Below are 19,410 nucleotides of genomic sequence, written 5' to 3'. Positions count from 1 at the left end.
ATCCGAAGGCAGGAGCCAGGTGCTTCTCCTGGTCTCCCATGGGGTGCAGGGCCCAAGCACCTGGGCCATCCTCCACTGTACTCCCTGGCCACAGCAGAGAGCTGGCCTGGAAGAGGGGCAACCGGGACAGAATCCGGCGCCCCGACCGGGACTAGAACCCGGTGTGCCGGCGCCACAAGGCGGAGGATTAGCCTAGTGAGCCGCGGCGCCGGCCGGTCTCTCACATCCTTGATTCTGAACCCCAGACTCCTGCCTCTGCAGCTTGAGGGCTGTGCCCACCCCTGCTGTTCGTTCTGGTGCAGCCCCAGGGCCCTGGCTTGCCTGGGCTCACACGTATCGGAACAGGGTCCGTAGCCACAGGTGGTGTGTGGAGCATGTGGACCTTGGTGGGTGTGGGAGGCTGCCGCTCAGGGGCCAGCTCCAAAAAGCAGGTGCTCCGAGGGGGTGTGCGTGGGCAGCAAGGCCACTTGCAGGGGACTCCCCAGTCAGGGGCGGAGGCAGGGACCTCCTCAGGAAGCCAGGCTAATACCGGCTGTGGTCCAGCAGCGGCACTGGGGCCTGTGCTCCGAGCACGGCTGGTGGGTCTGGACGGGCGCACGAGCTGCTCGTGTGGCCACGAGATGAGTGTGGGAGAGGGCACTCCAAAGGTTCATGGAAAATGGATCAAAAAGGTGATTTTGGTGCCAGACGCTGACGCCCATGCGTGGTTCTCCCTGATTTTGGTGCCAGACGCTGACGCCCATGCGTGGTTCTCCCTGCTGCACATTTCGGTGAACTGTGTGAAGTGTGCACGTGTGTGCCCCCTGCTTCCCTGCAGTCCCCTCCGATCCCGTGTCCCCCGTGCCGACTCCTTGGCTGAGGCAGGGCCATGAGGGGCCAGGTGGGCATCTCGAGGCCAGGCCCCTCGTGGTCCCTGGCCCCTGGCCTGCAGCGGGAGAGGTGAGGCCGGCCCGGGGAGCTGACTTCCTGAGAGAGGGCGTGAGCCCGGGGCATAAGCAGCTGCTCTGGGCCCCCGGAGACAAGGCGTGGCCTCAAGGCTCTGCCACACCCCACCTCCAGGCCTGGAAGCCGGCCTACACGTGGATGGCGCCGGGCAGGGCAGATGGGCTCGGGGCCTGGTGGGAGGCAAGACGTGATACACACTCACAACTTGTACCCCCGCACGTGTGTGCTCAGTGCACACGCACATTCACATACACACGGGTTTCACCAGGTGGGCAAAGGGAGCACCTCAGCTCCAGCCACCCCAGCCTGCAGTGCTGAGGTGGGGAGGGAGCCCCGCCCACTGCCACTCGTGGGCACGGGGCTGAGAGGCCGAGACCCCACGCGGGGGTGGCCCAGGCCGAGAAAGGCCCTGGAGGTGGCACCTGGGGCTGCCTCCCTTCAAGAGGCTTGGAGACTCCGGAGGCACCCGGGCCCTCGTCCCCTCCTGGCCACAGCGTCTTCAGGGGGCTGTGAGCTTTGTGGCCTCTGTGGGCGGCAGCCCCATCACACCCACCTCTCCCTGCTCAGTGCCATTCGCAGGATGGTTACGGCGAGCAAGCAGCCGCTGGCAGAGCTCGGGCTCCCTTAGACGGTCTGCGCTGTGGTTGGTGTTTGGTGTGACTGCTGCTTCTGAACACTTCGGTGCTTCCCGCTTCTGTTGGTTCATTCATTCATTCGAGAGACAGCGACAGCGCCCTCCTCTGGTTCACTCCCCAGGTGCCCGCGGCAGCCCGGGGCCCTGGGAACATGGCCCTCCCCGCGGACAAACTCGAGCCAAATCGCTGTGCTTCTTACGGAATAGCCAGCCTCAGGTCATAGCAACGCGAAGCAGTAGCACGGGGCTGGGACCCTGTGGCCCCAGGCGTCCGACAAGGCCGCGTTCCTGTGGATGAGGGACTTGTCCCTGGGCTATAACTGCCCGGGGCGTGCCCTCAGGGTGGGGTCCCGGGCTCTCCTCTCGGTGGGTGTGCCGCAGCTGATGCCGCAGCATCTGTGAGCTCAAACAGGAGCGCTCCTTCTCTCGTAGCCCCTGCCCCGTGGTGGAGGCCCAGGTGCCGGCACCGGCCCTCGCGCTGAAGGCTCAGCTCAGTATTCCTCAGCTCCTGGCTGCACCCCAGCCCCCGCCTCCGCTGTCACGTGGCCTCTCCTGTCTGTGTCTCCTCTTTGGCCCCTTCTAAGGACACGTGTGGATTCAGCGCCCGCCCAGCTAACAGGACGCTGTCCCCTCGAGACCTCTAACTTCATCCACCTGTCAGGCAGCAGAGCCTTCTCCATTCGGGCCGCAGGTTCTGGGGGTTGATGTGGACATAGCACATTTGGATGTCCCAGCTGTGTTTCTAACCGCCCAGCTGTCCCCATCCCTGGAGGAGTCGCTGTGTCAGAGAGGGGCCGTGGCCGGGGCTGCTGCCCAGAGCCTTCGGCCTCAGCAGGCCACGCCGGGGAACTTCCTTCCCAGACCTGCAGCAGCGGAGTGCAGGGAAGTCTGTTCCCAGAGGGCCCTCATCGCAGCGCTGCGTGCCGGGCCGTCCTGGGGCGGGAGGCGGAGCGGATGCAGCCGCTGTACTGGCTGTGGGAGGAGGCCGCTGGGCAGGAGACAAGCGGCAGGAGCCAGACGCAGGGTCAGAGAGAAGGGAGCTTGGGGCCAGGGCTCAGGGAAGGCCTCTCAGAGGAGGGCACTGGATCAGATCCCAGAGGAGCTGGGCCCCGGGGAAGCTGAAGCCAGGCCTGGGTCTTCCCAGCAGCAGCGATGCACCTGCCACCTCCCAGGGGGCTGCACCGCAGTGCCCTGTGGGCGTCTGCACTGGGCAGGAGACTTGGGCCAGGTCAGGGGGCAGCCCCAGCCCAGAGCCCCTATGGCCATCCGTCTTCTAGGAGACTGCCTGTCTCCGCTGGGATCAGGAGCTGCCACCGCGGAGTTCTGTGGCCTTGTGTGAGATGCCCGCCCATCGCTGGGGCGTCCATCTGCACATACAGGTCCCCACCTGTGCCGTCACTTGGGCGTCTGCCTGTAGGTGTGAACCCCCACTGAGGATCCTGGGCCCGCCATGGGCCAGCAGTCAGACCGGTCTGTGTCCCCGGCGGTATCTGTCGCTGCAGCGTGGGTGCATGTGACCCACCACTCTCCTGTCGACTTGGACTTGCTCTTCTGGGCCTGCAGCTGACCAAGGACGGCAGGCACAGGCGCTGGGGAGGGCGCGCTTCCTTCCGCCCCTCGGCAGGCCTGGGCTCTGATGTGTGGCCCCCACGTCAGGACTCTGCCCGAATGCTTGGGTTTTGCTCCCAGGCCTTTGCCAACGTCTTGGTGACTCAAACACACACTTGCCCACTGGGCTTCCCAGCCAGGCCGCACCACCACTCACCACGCATTCAGTGCCTCGGATGGCGCCCAGTTACCGTGTCACAGCTCCAGCCTGACGTCTGGCGTGGCCGGCCTGGGCTCTCTGCTCTGGGGCTTGAGTCAGGCTGGGGGGCAGTGCTGCCTGGCGTCCGGAGCCATCCATGTCCTCATCCACATTTCTTGTGGCATGAGGCAGGACACAGAGTTGTGCAGGAGCGTGGAGCTGTGGACTTGGCAGCCACGGGGGCAGCTCACCCCTGCTCTGCGGGAATGGGGGCTGCCAGATGGTCACTCCCTCGAGGGGCAGCCCTAACACTCAACTCCAAGTGGAGCAGCCAGGATTCGAACTGGTGCCCATAACGGGATGCCGGCACTGCAGGCAATGGCTTTACCTGCTACACCACAGTGCCAGCCCCTGAACTGTGTAACTCCTGACTTGTAGCTGGTGCTTCATCCATGATTATAGGGCAGGTGTGTGAGTGGATGGGTGGGTGGATGGCTGGGTAGAAGATTGGATGAATGGAGAGACCAAGAGGTGAGTGGGAGATGGGTGGGTGGAAGACTGGATGAATGGAAGATTGTATGGTTGAGTGAATGGATGCGTGGAAGACTGGGTGCGTGGTTGGATGGAGTGGATGGGAGTGGAAGATTGGAGGAAAGGACAGACCGAGGGATGGAGAGATGGGCGAGGCATGGGTGGCTGGCTGGGTAGACGGATGGGAGACAGGGGATGGATGGAGAGACAGACGGATGAGCGGACGGAAGGTTGGTGGGTGGGAGGGTGTGTGACCTTCAAGGAGCAGTCAGCCCAGCAGCTACAGCAGGGCCCCGCGTGGCTCGTTAGAACGTGAGATGTCCCAGCTTCTGGTTTCTCCACGTTGGCTCAGCCCCTCCTCGGGAGCCTGTGGATCATTTCTGCTCCTTGTTTCTCTCTCTCTCTCTCTCTCTCTCTCTCTCTTTTTTTTTTTTTTTTTGACAGGCAGACTGAATGGACAACGAGAGAGAGAGACAGAGAGAAAGGTCTTCCTTTTACTGTTGGTTCACCCTCCAGTGGCTGCCACGGCCGGCATGCTGCGGCTGGAGCACCGCGCTGATCCAAAGCCAGGAGCCAGGTGCTTCTCCTGGTCTCCCATGCGGGTGCAGGGCCCAAGCACCTGGGCCATCCTCCACTGCCTTCCCGGGCCACAGCAGAGAGCTGGCCTGGAAGAGGGGCAACCGGGACAAAATCCGGTGCCCTGACTGGGACTAGAACCCGGTGTGCTGGCGCCACAAGGCGGAGGATTAGCCTAGTGAACCGCGGCACCGGCCTTGTTTTTCTCTTACTTGGGCCTTTGAAATAGGGTCTCAAGGGTTCGCAGATTAATCCACGTGATGTCATAGCAAGAAACTTCTGTGTTGCAGTTTTGCAGGTTGGGATTCTCTCTTATTTATAGTCTCCTATAAATAAAGACAAAGTCCTTTTTCCTGTCCATACACACAGTTACTCAGTCTTGCCCGCTTCATATCAATTTGGGCTTTGCTGCAGTCTTCCTGTTCAAAAGTGATTGGAAAAAAAAAAGTGATGGGAATTGAAATTTTATTTGTTTGTTTAAGATTTACTTATTTGAAAGGCAGAGTTACAGAGAGAGAGAGAGAGACAAAGAGAGAGATCGTCCATCCACTGGTTCACCCCCCAGATGGCCACAACGGCCAGCTCTGTACCAGGTCAAAGCCAGGAGCCAGGAGTTTCACACGGGTCTCCCACATGGGTGCCAGGGGCCCGCACACTTGGGCCTCTTCCACTGCTTTTCCCAGGCCATTAACAGGGAGCTGGATTGGGAGTGGAGCAGCCAGGAGTGACCCAGTGCCCATAAGGGATGCTGGCTTCACAGGCCGTGGGTTTACCCGCAGTGCCACACGCTGGCCCCAGAGTGCCTGGCCTTGAATCCTGCCCCTGCTCCCCGTCCAGCTTTCTGCTAATGCAAACTCTGGGAAGAAGTGGTGATGGGTGCAGGCTGAGATCCTGGCCTTGGCCTGGCCCAGCCCCAGTCCCAACAGTTACAAGTATCTGGGGAGTGAACCAACTAGTAGATGTAAGATCTCTCTTTCTTTGCTGCTTTTCAAATAAAGATACATAATATTTTTTTTAAAAGTTTGGAAAATGGTATTTAAAAATGAGTTTGTTTATCTGAAAGGCAGAGAAAGAGAGAGAGAGATCGTCCGCCTGCTGGGTCACTCCCCGCAATGCCAGGGTTGGGCCAGGCTGTAGCCAGGAGCCCGTAACTCCATCTGGGTCTCCTGTGTGGGTGCAGGGCCACGTGCTTGGGCCATCTTCCACTGCTTTCCCAGGAGGTGGGCCAGAAGTAGAGCAACTGGGACTCAAATCAGTGCTCACTGGGATGCTGCTGTTGCAGGCCACAGCTTAACCTGCTGCACCAAGCGCTGGCCCCCCAAAATTTATTTTGGTGAAAACAAATTTGAAGTCAATGCTTAGTTTTTTGATAATACGCATTTCCATGAATTCTTTGCAGGCCACTTGTGCACACAGATCTCAAAATGTCCTGCACCAAATTTATGTTTAAATTCCATTTTCCGTGGACTTTCTGAAGTACCCTTGTGTGTGGGTGCACTGACCGTGCACACCCTGTTCCCGCTTCCTCTGCTCCAGCCATGAGCTCAGATGTCACCGCTGTGCCGTTTGAGACTGGTGGGGCCGCCTGGAATTGCACTGTTTATCCAGAAGACGTAAGCCGACAGAGCCGCTGCAGGGACGTGGCCTGCCTTCGGGGAGAGAGAGGGGTGGGAGGCAGGACCCAGGAGGACAGCCACCACGGGGCGTCTGGAAGTTACAGACATCGGGTGAACACGCTGCAGTACCGTTGTCACCTGGGTAGACACCACAGGCGACAAGAGCGTAGACGCTAGTGAGGTGTAGAACGGCCCTGGTGGGGTGGGTGCTCCCCCAGCCTCTGTCTCGTGGCTCGCCGTCCCTTTGTGTCTTGCGCCCTGGCCACATCTCGCGGTCACTGCCCGCACGTTCCCCACAGGGCTGGCCCCTCTGGCACCAGCTGGCCTCAGCTCCGTCTTGTTCACAGGTGCTACTCCACCACTGGACTTGGTTTAGGGGTCACACACGGGGTCTGACACGTCCCTGGGGCCCTGCCCCCTGCCCACTGTGCGTCTAGCATCCGTCTCAGGGAATCAGTGCCGTCGTACAGCCAGTGTTGCTGGGTCTCCCAGTGTTCCGCTAGTGACCATCCCAGTGGCCCCAGGCACAGGCTGACTGGACGGGACCCAAAGCTTGGGCTCCGGGGGAGAGCCCGGGTTCTGATTCTGATGTTCTGGTCTTCTGTTGCCCTCAGCCCTTCTCAGCCGAGCCAGCTCCCTGTGGGCAGGGGTGCTGTGACTTCTCTGTGCCAGTCTCCCAGTGGACCCCCGTGACTCTGTCCATCCACTGGCCTCCCCGCTGCTCTGCTGGCGCACGAGGCCATCAGGACAGAGCAGCAGGAGAGGGCTCTCGGGGGGGAAGCAGACTATGGTTGGGGGGTTTGACCCCCACAGCCTGACCAGCCTCAGTCCCAGTCTGTGGCAGGAGGTCCTGGCTCTGCGCCACGCTGCAGGCTGCCGGCTGCATGGCCTCGCCTGGCCCCCGCAGTCAGGGCTCAGCAGTGGTGGGACCCTCTACGAGGGCCGGGGGCTGCCAGGCTGGCTGCCTGCCGCCGCCCCGCCCTCCCCCCACCTCAGGTGGGCCTGCAGATGCCAAAGTGTTCCCTCGTTTGGATGTGGCCTGCTGACGGAGCCAGCCTACTGACGGACGTGTACGTCACAAACTGCCCCTTCCACAGGCGTTTGCTCGGAGCTCACGTGGAAACCACGTGTTCGGCGCTGGGTGGACCGTCCGTGGCTTCTGGCGCATTCACACAGTCACACAGCCTTCACCGCTGTCTGGTTCTATAGCGTTTTTACCGCCCCACAAAGAAACCCTGCCCCACAAAGAAACCCCGCCCCACAAAGAAACCCCGCCCCACTGGCTGTCAGCCCGCTCCCGGCTGCTGCAGCCGCTGACCCACCTGTGGCTCTGCGGCTCCGCCTGTTGCAGCCATGGCACGGAAGCCGAGTCGAGGCCTCTAACAGTGCTTTCCACAGTGGCACGGCCGGCCACGTTTTGTTCATCCCCTCACCTGTTCTCCAAAGCGCACCTGCTGCACTGCACCCTGCCCCCGCTTCTGCACATCCTCACCGTCCTCACCAGCACTTGCTGTCTCTCATGTTTTGAGAAGGACTCTATCCCAGACACCCTGGAGGGTAGAGAGCGCCACGCTGCTGTCCGCTGGCTTCGCATTCTCCAGGCGATCGTGACGACCAGCACCTGTTCCTGTGTCCGTCGCCGCCTGCTCATCTTCCTTGGGAAATGTCGGTTCAAATCATTTCCTATTTTCAGCTGGGCTTTGTGTCTGTCGTCGAGCTGCAGGATTTGTTTCTGTGTTCCAGACACCTGGTTTGCAGATACTGTCCCATGGCCTAAGTTTTCATTCACTAGATGGTATCCCTCAAAGCATGGGAGCTTTTAACTTTGATGAAGTCCTATTTCTGGTTTTAGCCTGGTTTACAAAGATGGACTGCCCCGTCTGCCTGTAGAATCCACGGTTCCGGCACGCACGGTTCCGAGTTAGCCTTCGCCCATGGTGGGAGGCGGGTGCCCCCACCCTCTGCACAGGCTGCGCAGTTCCGTGAGAGGCTCCTCTTGCCTCGGCACAGTGGCTGAGAACCAGCCGCCCCAGACGTGTGGGTTTGCATCTGGACTCTCAGTCCACCCCACTACTTGGAATGTCCGCCCCATGCCAGAGCCGCAGTGTTTTGTGTTTGTTTTTTAATAAAGATTTATTTATTTGAAAGGCAGAGTTACAGAGAGAGCGTGAGAGATGGAGACAGAGGTCTTCATCTGCTGGTTCACTCCCCAAATGGTCACAATGGCAGGAGCAGGGCCGGAGCCAGGAGCTCCTCCGGGTCTCCCACGCGGGTGCAGGGGCCCAAGCACTTGGGCCATCCTCTGCTGCTTTCCCAGGCCACAGCAGAGAGCTGGGTGGGAAGCGGAGCAGCCAGGACCTGAACCGGCGCCCTCACGGGATGCCGGCGTCGCACACCGCCGGCCCAGTGCCAGTCTTGATCACTGACGTCTCATGTCAGATTGTGTCGCGAGGGGAAGCGCTCTGGCCTGGTTTTGCTTTTCAAGGTTGTTTGGCGTCCTGGGCCCCTCACGTTTCTGTTTGCTTGCGGATTTCTGCAAAGACAGAGAGGCAGCGGCAGTTGGGTCTGGAGCGCGGACTCTGGAGATGAATTCGGGGGCGGCGCCGTCTCCCCGTTGCTCCGGATCACCCCGTTCCTCCAGTGCAGTTCTGTAGTTCAGTTTCACTCCTGCGCTGCTGTTACTCCAGGTGCCTCCTTTGCTGACGCTGTCCTAAGTGGATTTGCCCAACTTTTCAGGCTGAAATACGGTGCCCTGGAGCCCCAGGTGCAGCCCGCAGCCCCGCAGCCCCGCAGCCCCTGGGTGGAAAGCCATGGCAGCCCAGGCCTCTCTGCCATCTGTGCCTCCTCTTCCGCTATCCCCGCGCCCGATTGTTTTTTGTCTCCTGTCCTTAAGTGTGCCGTCCAGACACACTGCTGTCTGCCGTCACCACGCCCGGCCTGCAGAACCGGGCTCATCTTTCCAAGCTGAACTCTGTCCCCACGAAACGCTGCCCCGTCCTCCCCTCCCCGTCTACTCCCTGTCCACGGGACGGACTCTTCAAGGGGCCTCGTGTGAGTGGAATCCTGCACAGGTTCTGTGCCGCTGTGACCGCCTTATTTCACTCGGGACAGCGTCGCAAGGCTCCTGCTCTTTCATCCTGGGTAACGCCCCAGCTCAGCCATCCACCCATCCTACCGTGCATCCATGCACGCCTGGGTGGCTCCCCCTAGTGGCTGTCAGGAACAGTGCGGCTGTGGCACCACTGTGCAAGTTTCCCTCTAAGCCTCTGGTCTCAGCTCCCCAGTGAGGCTGGGGGCACAGATGGAAGCTGACCTCCCCGACGGAAGGGGCCACCCCTTCTCTTAGTTCCCTGGGGAGAGGGGGGAGCAGCAAGGCCCACACGCTGAAGGTCCCTGGCTTAGCCTCTGTGGAAATCGGGCCACCTGGGAGGGCGGAGCCGCAGATGATCCCCCAGGTCCGTGCCGAGGACCCATTGCCGCGGGCCGGCACCCCGGCCTCCCATTGCTTCTCTGGGTTCCAGGGATGGACGTGAATGTCAGAGCAGGACAAACCCCTGCAGCCTTGCACCCCCCCACACACACACGGGGGCCTTTCCCAGCCCCGAGCCCCCAGAGCCGGCACCAGAGCCGGCCACTGTCCCCAGGGCCTCGCGGGTCTCACGCTCGTGCTCCCGGGCCAGCTCGGCACTGGCACGTGGTTAGGTCCCCGTCACTGGCAGGTTCTGGCTCCTATCACTTCCTTCCCAAGGATCTGAGGGGCGCCCTGGCCTGTGGAATTCGGGCGGCTCCGGTTCTCCTCCAGTGCCGCAACTCACCCTGCCCCTAGCCAGGCCGGGGGGCCCCGAATGCCGGAGGAAGCTGCCAGCGTCAAAGACCCAGCAAAGGAATCATCTCTGTCCGTAGGAAGGGAAAACAGGGCGGGCCTCTGACGGCAGCTTTAAAAACAAGCGCCATTTCTAGACAGGCCGAAGGTTTTTGCACCTGTGAAACCGTGAGAGCGGGAATCAAAAGGAACTGGGACGTGCAGGGTGCGGGCAGGTGTTCGGCCGAGCTGCCCCTGCGTCCCCTGTTGGGGGGCCCTGGCTCTCAGCCTCCTGCTGGGCAGACCTGGGATGTGGCAGCGATGGCCCAGTAACTGGGCCCCTGCCGCCCACGTGGGAGACGGGCTTGAGATCTTGGCTCCCAGCTCTGACCCAGCCCAGTCTGGTCCTCGTGGGCATCTGGGCAGTGAGGTAGCAGGTGAGGGAGCTCTGTCTGTCTCTGCCTCTCAAATTAGAAAAAGAAAATGTTTCCAAAGTGAAATTGCGGGGCTGGCGCCATGGCGTGGCAGGGGAAGCTGCCCTGCCGCCTGCAGCGTCAGCATCCCGTATGGGCGCGGGTTCTAGTCCCGGCTGCTCCACTTCCCATCCAGCTCTCTGCTGTGGCCTGGGAAAGCAGTGGAAGATGGCCCGTGTACTTGGGCCCCTGCACCCACGTAGGAGACCCAGGAGAAGCTCCTGGCTCCTGGCTTTGGATCGGCTCAGCTCAGTTTGTTACAGCCATTTGGGGAGTGAACCAGTGGATGGAATACCTCTCTCTGCCTCTGCCTCTCTGTAACTCTGCCTTTCAAATAAATAAATAAGTCTTTTAAAAAAGAAATTGCACAAAGAAGTTGAGGACATTTCCTAGATGGTGGGACAAAAAGAGAAAGAGATAGAGGACAGGCGATAGTTGTTTTTAAGTGGGAGGGTTGATGCTCACAGCCCCTGAGCTGGGCGAGCTGTTTCCGCAGCCCTGGCAAGAGGCAAGGGCTGGTGGGCGGTGCGTGCGTTTCCCGCGGCAGCCATGACACGGTGCCACAGGCCGGGCCCAGATCACAGAAACTGACCCTCAGGGTCTGCAGGCCGCAAGTGCGCAGCCTGGCAGGGCCACTTTGCCTGCAGCGGCTCCGCGGGAGGAGTCCTCCTGCCCCTCCAGGCCTGCCTGGCTCGTGGCTGCACCATGCCGGCCTCCGCCTGCTCCTTGTGTCTGTGTCTCGGAACCACAGTGGCTGGGTTTCCGGCCCTCAGTGTGACCCAGGATGCCCTCCTCATCCACAGACCCTTCACTGGATCTCGCCGCAGGAAACGGGGGACCAGGGGCTGGGTGCACACATTCAGTCCGGCGCAGCCGGCACGAGCAGTGACCCAGCAGGGAGTCGGTCTGTCGGGCTGAGCTGGGGATGCGAGAATGAGCGGCCTTAGCGTGAGTCAGCGGCAGCTGTCCGTAGCAGGAGACCCGGCGGAGGGACACAGAGGCACTTGGACAGCAGAACAGAGGGCCCAGAGCAGGGAGAGGCTGCCGGGTGAGCGGCCGAGACGTCACCGGAATCGAGGACAGGCTCCCGTCCTGGCTCGCAGGCCTCCCGCCTCCTCACACACCCCCGTTTGCTTCTCCGTGTAGCGACTCTGCAGCCGCTTCCCGCCCCTCAGACCAGACTGTGCCGGAGGCAGCCCCCACGGCCACCCCCGCCACCCCCGCAGCCACGAGAGAGAAGATCCGATCCAGGTTCCATGGCAGCCACGACCTCATCCACCGCCTCTTTGTCTGTATTTCAGGTGCGGGGCTCTGGGTCAGGGATGGGTGCGCGTGGACCCTGGGGGTGCGCGTGACCTCCCCCTGGCTTTGCCCTGTCTTGCCCTATAAATGCGCCCCCAAGAGGTGAGCTTTCCTTTCCGTGAAGGGTGAGGCAGCGGAAGGCACTCGCTCCACAGGGGCAGGGGAAGTGCCCTCGGCTGGGTGGGGGGTGGCAGCCGGGGCTGGGGAGGTGTGCCCAAGAGCAGGGCGCTGGGCACCGCCCTGGGCAGGCCCCACCCTGGGTGCCCCCATCCTGGGTCCGTATTGCAGTCTGCGGGCAGTTACTTGGGGTGTTGTGTGCGGTGCCAGGGTGGGAGCTTTGCAGGCGCCCTGACGGTGGGCATAGCATGGGGCTCCGTGTGTCCCTGGGCGAGTGGCCAGGGCTGCTGACCTGTGGACGAAGCGCACGAACGTGAACAGCAGCGCTGCCGCGTGGCCCTGACAGTTCTCGTGCCTCGCCTGCCGTCCTGTGACTCGGGGGTTTCTGCTCCTGCTGGAGGAGTCGCCCCCAAGGGCTGGAGGGATCGGGGCCGCGCTGGTCACTGGTCCTGGACTCTGGCCAGCCCGACCCAGCCTCCCCTCTGTCTTTCTGTCCCTCTGTCGTGGTCCTGACCCCCAGGGGTGGCTGACCAGCTGCAGACAAACTACGCAAGTGACCTGAGAAGCATCCTCAAGACGCTGTTTGAGGTCATGGCCACCAAGCCTGAAGCCGACGACAAGGAGAAGTTAAAGAAGGGTCAGTGTCCCTTCCGGAGAGTTGGGGTCCCCTCAGGACAGGCTCTGAGACCCTGCTGGCTGCCCTTGGGGGGCGACTGTGCACCCGGAGACTCGTGTGACCTGCCCCACCCCACACGTGCCTGGCCACCTGCTGGTGGAGCCCAGGGACACAGCACAGCCAGGCTGTGCCGGGGGGATGCGGCCCAGAGAAGCAGCCCCACCCCAGCTCTGCACATGGACCACAACCCCCCACAGGCTCAAGCCTGCGGCACCTGGCTCCCGTCCTCCCTGGCCCTGCCGCAGTCAGGTATTAACTTGCTGCCGACAGTGTGTAGGGAGATGTGTCTGTCCTCTTACAGATGGGACCAGACATGGCGGGGGCCCCTCCCCTCCAGAGTCAGCCACACCCAGACCCAGACATAATGGGGTCCCCCCACCTCAGAGCCACCCACACCCAGACCCAGACATAACGGGGTCCCCCCACCTCAGAGCCACCCACACCCAGACCCAGACATAACGGGGTCCCCCCACCTCAGAGCCACCCACACCCAGACCCAGACATAATGGGGTCCCCCCACCTCAGAGCCACCCACATTCAAGAAAATGAGAAATGGCAAGAAGTCTGCTGCCCGCTATAATTTGCCTCACACTCAGCACACGGCAGGTCCACACGTGCTCTCTCACACATGCAGGCACACATGTAGGCACACACATGTTCACACAAGCACACGTGAAGGTGCACATGCACTTGGGCCCGCACATGACGTGGCGTGTATGGGGGGAGGCATCGCGGCAGGGACGGATTAGGCGCAAAGAGTTCAGCCCTTGGTTCCTGCAGAGTCCGAAGGCAGAAGTGGGCGCCACCCCTGCTGGCTGCCCCTCGTGCTGGGCTGAGGGTCTGTTCTGGGGGCTTCTGCTGCCGGGGATCTGGGCACACAGGCCGCTGCCCTCCCCGGAGCCCTGGCCGGCAGGGTCCTTGCCCGTGGGAGGAGCCTGTGCTGACCAGCTCTGCCCTAGGGTGTGCTGCACGCCCACATCCTGCCGGGGAGTCAGGGCAGGGCGGCACTCTGGAGACCCTGCTTCCAAAAGGCGGCAGTGTGGGCTGACTGTGGACAGGGTTGTGGGCCCCTCGGGCCTCGCCCGCCTGGGGGCCACAGATGCAGGACCCGGGCGGGATGCCCATGAAGAGGGGCAGCTGCACACTCCAGGGTCCCCACAGAGAAGGAGCCATCAGGCTGAAAGACCCTGCCTGCTCCGGTGACGTCCTCCACCTGCCGTGGTCACTGGGTTTGGGGGAGCCGACCCCCTGTGGGCTGCACCAGCTGTGCCCACCGGGCGGGGGACGGTGCATGAGTGTGCACCACACAGCAGCTCTCTCTCTCCTAGTCACCCAGACGCTGCGGAGTGCCGCCTTGGAGGACTGCGCCCTGTGCCAGGAGACCCTGTCGTCCTCCGAGCTCGCAGCCAAGACCTGTGATGGGGACTTTGAAGGTGTGTGGGAAGCTCTGGGCCGCCTGCGGGGCGGAGAGTGACGGGGCCTGCACTGGACGCTTCACCTCTGGCCCAGACACAGGCTTGGGAAGGCAGCTCTCCTCCACCGAGACTCTCCGCAGGCCACCAGGGTGCGCAGCTGCCCTGGGAGCAGCCTCCCACCTGCTTGCCTCCTGGCTTCCCGGTGGGCAACAGGGCCCTCCCTGCCCTGCCGCCTCGCGGCCCTCCCGCGGGCCCGGTCCTCCGTGTCTCAGCCTGGTGGGCAGGAAGTGCAGGGTGCAGGGCTGAGGCCTGGTTGTGGCTCAGGGTCCTGGGGAAAGGGCCCACACCTGACACCCAGCAGTTCACCTGCTACTCCTGGGGACCCAGACCCTCCCTTGACCGCAGGAGTCACGGGCGCCAAGGGCCGTTCGTGTGGGAGCCTCTGCCAGGCAGCCTGGTGGCCGGGTGGGGACTCGGGGCCCATCTGTCAGGAGGGCCCTGTAGCCCATGGTGGGCAGGAGCCTGGTGGCCGGGTGGGGACTCGGGGCCCATCTGTCAGGAGGGCCCTGTAGCCCATGGTGGGCAGGAGCCTGGTGGCCGGGTGGGGACTCGGGGCCCATCTGTCGGGAGGGCCCTGTAGCCCATGGTGGGCAGGAGCCTGGTGGCCGGGTGGGGACTCGGGGCCCATTTGTCGGGAGGGCCCTGTAGTCCATGGTGGGCAGGAGGCCTGGCCGAGGTGCACGGTGCAGGAGAGCACCTGGGCCAGAGCTGCAGGCAGAATCTGGGCAGGAGAGGGCTGGGGCCAGGGTGTGGTCGTCCAGCAGGTGCTCCTGTCACACACACCGTCGGCCCTGGTGGCCTGGCCTGGGGTGAGGCGTGGGCTGCAGCCAGGCACTTGGGTCGCCTGCACAGGGTTTCCTGAATCACAGCCAGGTCAGAGCAGAAGTTGGGGTGGGGGGCAGGGAGGGGGCAGGTGGGAGGCAGCTGCACACACACCCAGGCCTCCACCCCTGCCGCCTGCCCACGTGGTGACGTGCCCCCCGCTCTCGTGACAGATCCCCCGGAGTGGGTGCCCGACGAGGCCTGCGGCTTCTGCACCGCGTGCAAAGCGCCCTTCACTGTCATCCGCAGGAAACACCACTGCCGCAGCTGCGGGAAGGTAGGCGGGGCCGCAGGGTGGGCACTGCCGCAGGTGCGGGGAGGTGGGCGGGGCCGCAGGGTGGGCACTGCCGCAGGTGCGGGAAGGTAGGCGGGGCCGCAGGGTGGGCACTGCCGCAGGTGCGGGGAGGTGGGCGGGGCCGCAGGGTGGGCACTGCCGCAGGTGCAGGGAGGTGGGCGGGGCCGCAGGGTGGGCACTGCCGCAGGTGCGGGGAGGTGGGCGGGGCCGCAGGGTGGGCACTGCCGCAGGTGCGGGGGGGGGAGGTGGGCGGGGCCGCAGGGTGGGCACTGCCGCAGGTGCGGGGGGGGAGGTGGGCGGGGCCGCAGGGTGGGCACTGCCGCAGGTGCGGGGGGGGAGGTGGGCGGGGCCGCAGGGCGGGCACTGCCGCAGGTGCGGGGAGGTGGGCGGGGCCGCAGGGCGGGCACTGCCGCAGGTGCGGGGAGGTGGGCGGGGCCGCAGGGCGGGCACTGCCGCAGGTGCGGGGAGGTGGGCGGGGGGAGGTGGGCGGGGCCGCAGGGTGGGCACTGCCGCAGGTGCGGGGAGGTGGGCGGGGCCGCAGGGTGGGCACTGCCGCAGGTGCGGGGAGGTGGGCGGGGCCGCAGGGGGACCACCTGTGTGTCTGGAAGTCAGGACCCACGCTGCCCTGCGTGGTTGATGGGGCCTTTGGGGTCTTTGTGCAGAGGCCCTGCCGCGACTCCAGGGGCTCAGCCCACGAAGCGTGCGTGCCCAGCCCTGGCCAATCAGAGCCGGGGTGGGGGTGGGGGTGGGGGGACCTTGGCTCTGAACAGGAGCCTGCAGTGGCCGTGGTGCGGGCCTGGAACCCTCCAGAGAGCCCTGCCCAGGGTTTTCTGAGGGTCCCAGCTCCTTAGCCCAACAGCTCCTGCCAGGGTGGGAGGAGTCTGGGAAGGGGCGGGCCCGGGTGGGAGCTGTGCAGGCCCCGCCCGCCAAGCCCATTCCTTCTGCTCCTAGATCTTCTGCTCCCGCTGCTCCTCGCACTCGGCGCCGCTGCCCCGCTACGGGCAGGTGAAGCCCGTGCGCGTGTGCACACACTGCTACATGTTTCACGTCACGCCCTTCTACAGCGACAAGGCGGGCGTCTGACCGCGCCGGCCGGGAGCGCCCGCCTCGCTGCCTCTCATCAAGCTGCCGCTGCCGCAGGACCCCAGACTTCCAGAAAGCCCGCCCCTCCGTCCCTGGCCTCCCCACCCTCAGGGACCCCAGGCCAGCCGCGGGGGGCCAGCAGGAGGTCAGCTTTGCTTGACGGGGGCCCCGGGCTGCTGGCGGGGCAGGGCTAGGTCTGGGCTGCGGGAGCTGGGCCCGGGCTGGACGCGGCCCACACAGCGGCCACTCCGCCGGCCTCCTCTGGCAGAGGAGGGGACACCCCCTGCCCACCCGGTTCCCCGGCGTCTGCCGCTGCCGCCCCTTCTCAGGACCCCGCTACAAAACACTCATATCATTTCTCAGAGGGGGAGGGGCGTGGCTGCACCCTGGCGCCTGCCCACCATTGTCCACCTGCGGGGGGACGGGACCTGGCCCGGCACTGCCACCACAGGCAGGGAGGCTCGCCGGGCAGCCCAGCCCCTGTGCAGCCCCTGGGACCCTGGCCCGCTTCCCCAGCCCCAGGGCGGACAGGCCCCGGGCTGAGAGAGCCCAGCACGGACACCTCCTCAGGCTTAAATCTCAGGCTTCACATTGCAATGACGATTGCAGTTTTATTTTTAGGGAGATGACACACCTACTGCTTCTTTTATAGGATAAAACCCAATTACTGTTTCACAGTGGAGCCCACAGGCACAAAACGGCTTCTGTAAGGGAAAAGTGTATCACGGAGGGAAGATGATATATTGAGATTATTATTTTTATTTTCTAAATGCTGTAATTCAAAACCATTTCCATAAATCTATTTAAGGATTGCAGGCGCTCTGGTTTCTGTGCGAGCGCCGACCCCCGGCTGCCGGGGCTCCAGCGGCGAGGCGGCTGCGTCCGGGCCGAGCGCACTCAGCCAGGAGGTGGGACAGCCGAGGCAGGACTTGCTGCTGAGCCGCTGGCCTGTGCTCTTGGCCACCCCTCCTTGGGGCCCGTCCCCTGGTGGCCTTGGTCTCGGGCTGCCTTTGGGGGCCCAGCAGGGAGAACGCAGGGGCTGTGGGGCCTTTCGAGCCCAGGCCCATGGAGGGCAGGGCTGTGAGTGGATGGGGCAGTCCCTGTAGCCACTCGCTGGAGAGAAAGTTCCAGAATGCGGGGCTGTCTTTGGCAGCAAAAAAAAAGAGTAGGGGTGCCCAGGGGGCCTCAGTGGCTGCCTATCTCCCTGCCTAGCGGGCAGAGCACAGAGGTGGCCCCCATCCTCGCCACATGGGCTCCTGGGCAGCTGCCCGGCGGGGGCCGGGGGAGCCGGCCCTGCTGCCACTGACCAGGGAGTCAGCCTTGCAGGGAGCCCTCCTGCAGCTACAGCGCCAGGCCCGTCTGTCAGGCACCTACAGGCAGGGGTGGGAGGCAGGCAGGTCCCGGAGGCCTCCGGGCCAGCCTCGCCTGCCTGCGTGCAGTGGGGGATGGGGAGCAGGGCAGCCCCTCCCTGAGGAGCCCCCTCCCTGTCTGCGGGGGAGGGGCTCCCTGGACCGGGAAGTTGCTGTACCTCACTCAGCGTGGGGTGGGTCATCCCTTCCTGCAGACGACACCCACCCCAAGGGCAGAGCCCGGATCTGGCAGGGGCGGGGGACTGGCCCAAGGTTAGTGCAGCTAAGGAAGCGCTGGAAGGGTGGGGTGGGGACCTGGGAAAGGTTGGGACGTGCCACGAGCTACGGGGTTGGCGTGAGCCCTGGGGAGCCAGCCTTGAGCTCGGTGAGGTCAGCTCCCCGTGCCTCCGCGTGCCCATCGTCACCGTCCCATGGTCCTTCCCGCTGCCACATCCCGGACTTCGTACCTGCTCTCCCCTCTGCTGCTCGCCAGCCTCGCAAGGCGGCAGGACAGTGAGGAGTCTGGTTCTCAGGAAGTGGCAGAGCTGGTGCTGGGGGTTAGGAGCCAGGAAGCGCTGGCCCTGGCTGCCTGTGCCTGGGACCACTCGCGGCAGGGGGCCAGGGGGCTTCTCTAAGCTGGGAAGAGGGCTGGCAGCACCCCCACAGCCCAGCCCAGCTTCCAGCAACAGGCAGGGGTCGTAGGCCAGGCTGGGCCCTTCCCAGGCGCATGCAGCCTGCAGCAGCCCACAGGCAGGCCAGCAGGTCAAGGCCTGGAAGCCTGGGGCACAAAGGTCACCATGGCCAACCTTGGGGAGGTGGCACCAGGGTGGGGAGAGAGGAGTCCCAGGCAGTCTCACCCGCCCTCAGTGCAGACAGCTCAGCCCACAGCCGTGGCCCCAGCACTCCGGCCTCTGGAGCTGCCCTGCTGCCTGCCCCTAGTGGCTCACCCGTACAGCTGGCCTGTCTTCGGGAATCCCAGGCCAGCCCAGTCCTGGCTGGGAGGCAGTAAGGCCTCTCACCTCACTCTCCTGCTAGCCATGTGGATGCCCAGGCTAGGCCGGGGTCAGGGAGGCTGGGAACAGAGGCCATATGACCCAAGTGGCAGACACAAGTGAGGCAGGGACCCCTTCCTTCCTGGGCTCCTCCAGGGTCATGGTTGCAGCTCTTACTGGCCACAAGGGGGCAGCCGACCCCACTGCCTCCTCTCTGCTGTCTGGCTCAAGGAGGAGCCGGAACTGGCAGGGGCGGCCGGCTGTGGTCATGCACCCCAAGTCAGGACAGCCCCCCCAGCTTGTGCAGCCAGACTTGGTGTCCAGGCTCTCGTCTGCAGGGTCCTGCAAATGGGTGAGGGGTCCTCAGAGGCCCACAGCTGGCACAGCAGTGACCAAAGGCGAGGCAAGCTGCTCTAAATGGCTGGGGAGGCTGGGGAAGGGGCTGTCCTGCCCCAGCTGGATGCCCCCACCCCCACCCCACACACAGCAGAGACCCCATCATGCCCCCCATCCCAGGCTTCCCTCCCCCAGGCCTCTGAGAAGAGCCAGCCAGCGTAGCCATGGGGCTGGGGCCACAGCATGACAGGCTAGGCCCTGTGCCTGCCCCGTCCCAGGCCCCCCACCTCAGTGCCTCTACGCACTCCGCAGCGTGCGGCTCAGCCCACCCCACCCCCATAAAAATGTCTGAAGTCTTACTGTTGCTTTTGGACGTTTCTGCTACGAGAGATCCGAGTTTACAGCTGTCCCGGTTGTCCGGGCTCACCAGCGCCGTGGGGAAAGCCTGCGCAGCGAGCACACCGCCTCCCCGGCAGCTGTCCGCCACGCGGGCGCAAGGTTAGGGCACACGGACGTTTGATCAGACCTTCGCCTGCATCTTGAAGACAGCGTCTCCCCGAGTGTCAGCTTTCGGGAAGGCCCCCAGGTGCTCAGAGGCCTGGCCCGGGGCCTGCACTGGCCAGCCGGGTGGCCATGGCC

The 19,410-nt window shown here is 63.9% G+C and overlaps 1 protein-coding gene across 7 annotated transcripts in view; it reads left to right on the top strand.

Annotated features, from left to right (window-relative positions):
* ZFYVE28 (zinc finger FYVE-type containing 28) overlaps positions 1-16,906 on the top strand; it is a 107,804-nt gene extending 90,898 nt beyond the window's left edge. For all 7 annotated transcript variants that reach the window (XM_051836673.3, XM_089324902.1, XM_070069531.2 and 4 more), the window contains exons 9-13: positions 11,471-11,625; positions 12,264-12,380; positions 13,748-13,852; positions 14,890-14,993; positions 15,963-16,906. In XM_051836673.3, the coding sequence (XP_051692633.1) occupies positions 11,471-11,625; positions 12,264-12,380; positions 13,748-13,852; positions 14,890-14,993; positions 15,963-16,094 (613 nt within the window). In that variant the 3' untranslated portion in view covers positions 16,095-16,906. The remainder of the gene's footprint in view (positions 1-11,470; positions 11,626-12,263; positions 12,381-13,747; positions 13,853-14,889; positions 14,994-15,962) is intronic.
* The last annotated feature ends 2,504 nt before the right edge of the window (positions 16,907-19,410 follow it).

Source organism: Oryctolagus cuniculus, chromosome 2, assembly GCF_051225735.1.
Source record: "Oryctolagus cuniculus isolate XC-2025 breed Fujian yellow rabbit chromosome 2, ASM5122573v1, whole genome shotgun sequence".
In the NCBI taxonomy this organism is placed as follows: domain Eukaryota; kingdom Metazoa; phylum Chordata; class Mammalia; order Lagomorpha; family Leporidae; genus Oryctolagus; species Oryctolagus cuniculus.
The sequence above is the reverse complement of the archived record's forward strand: the minus strand, read 5'-3'. Positions and strand labels throughout refer to the sequence as shown.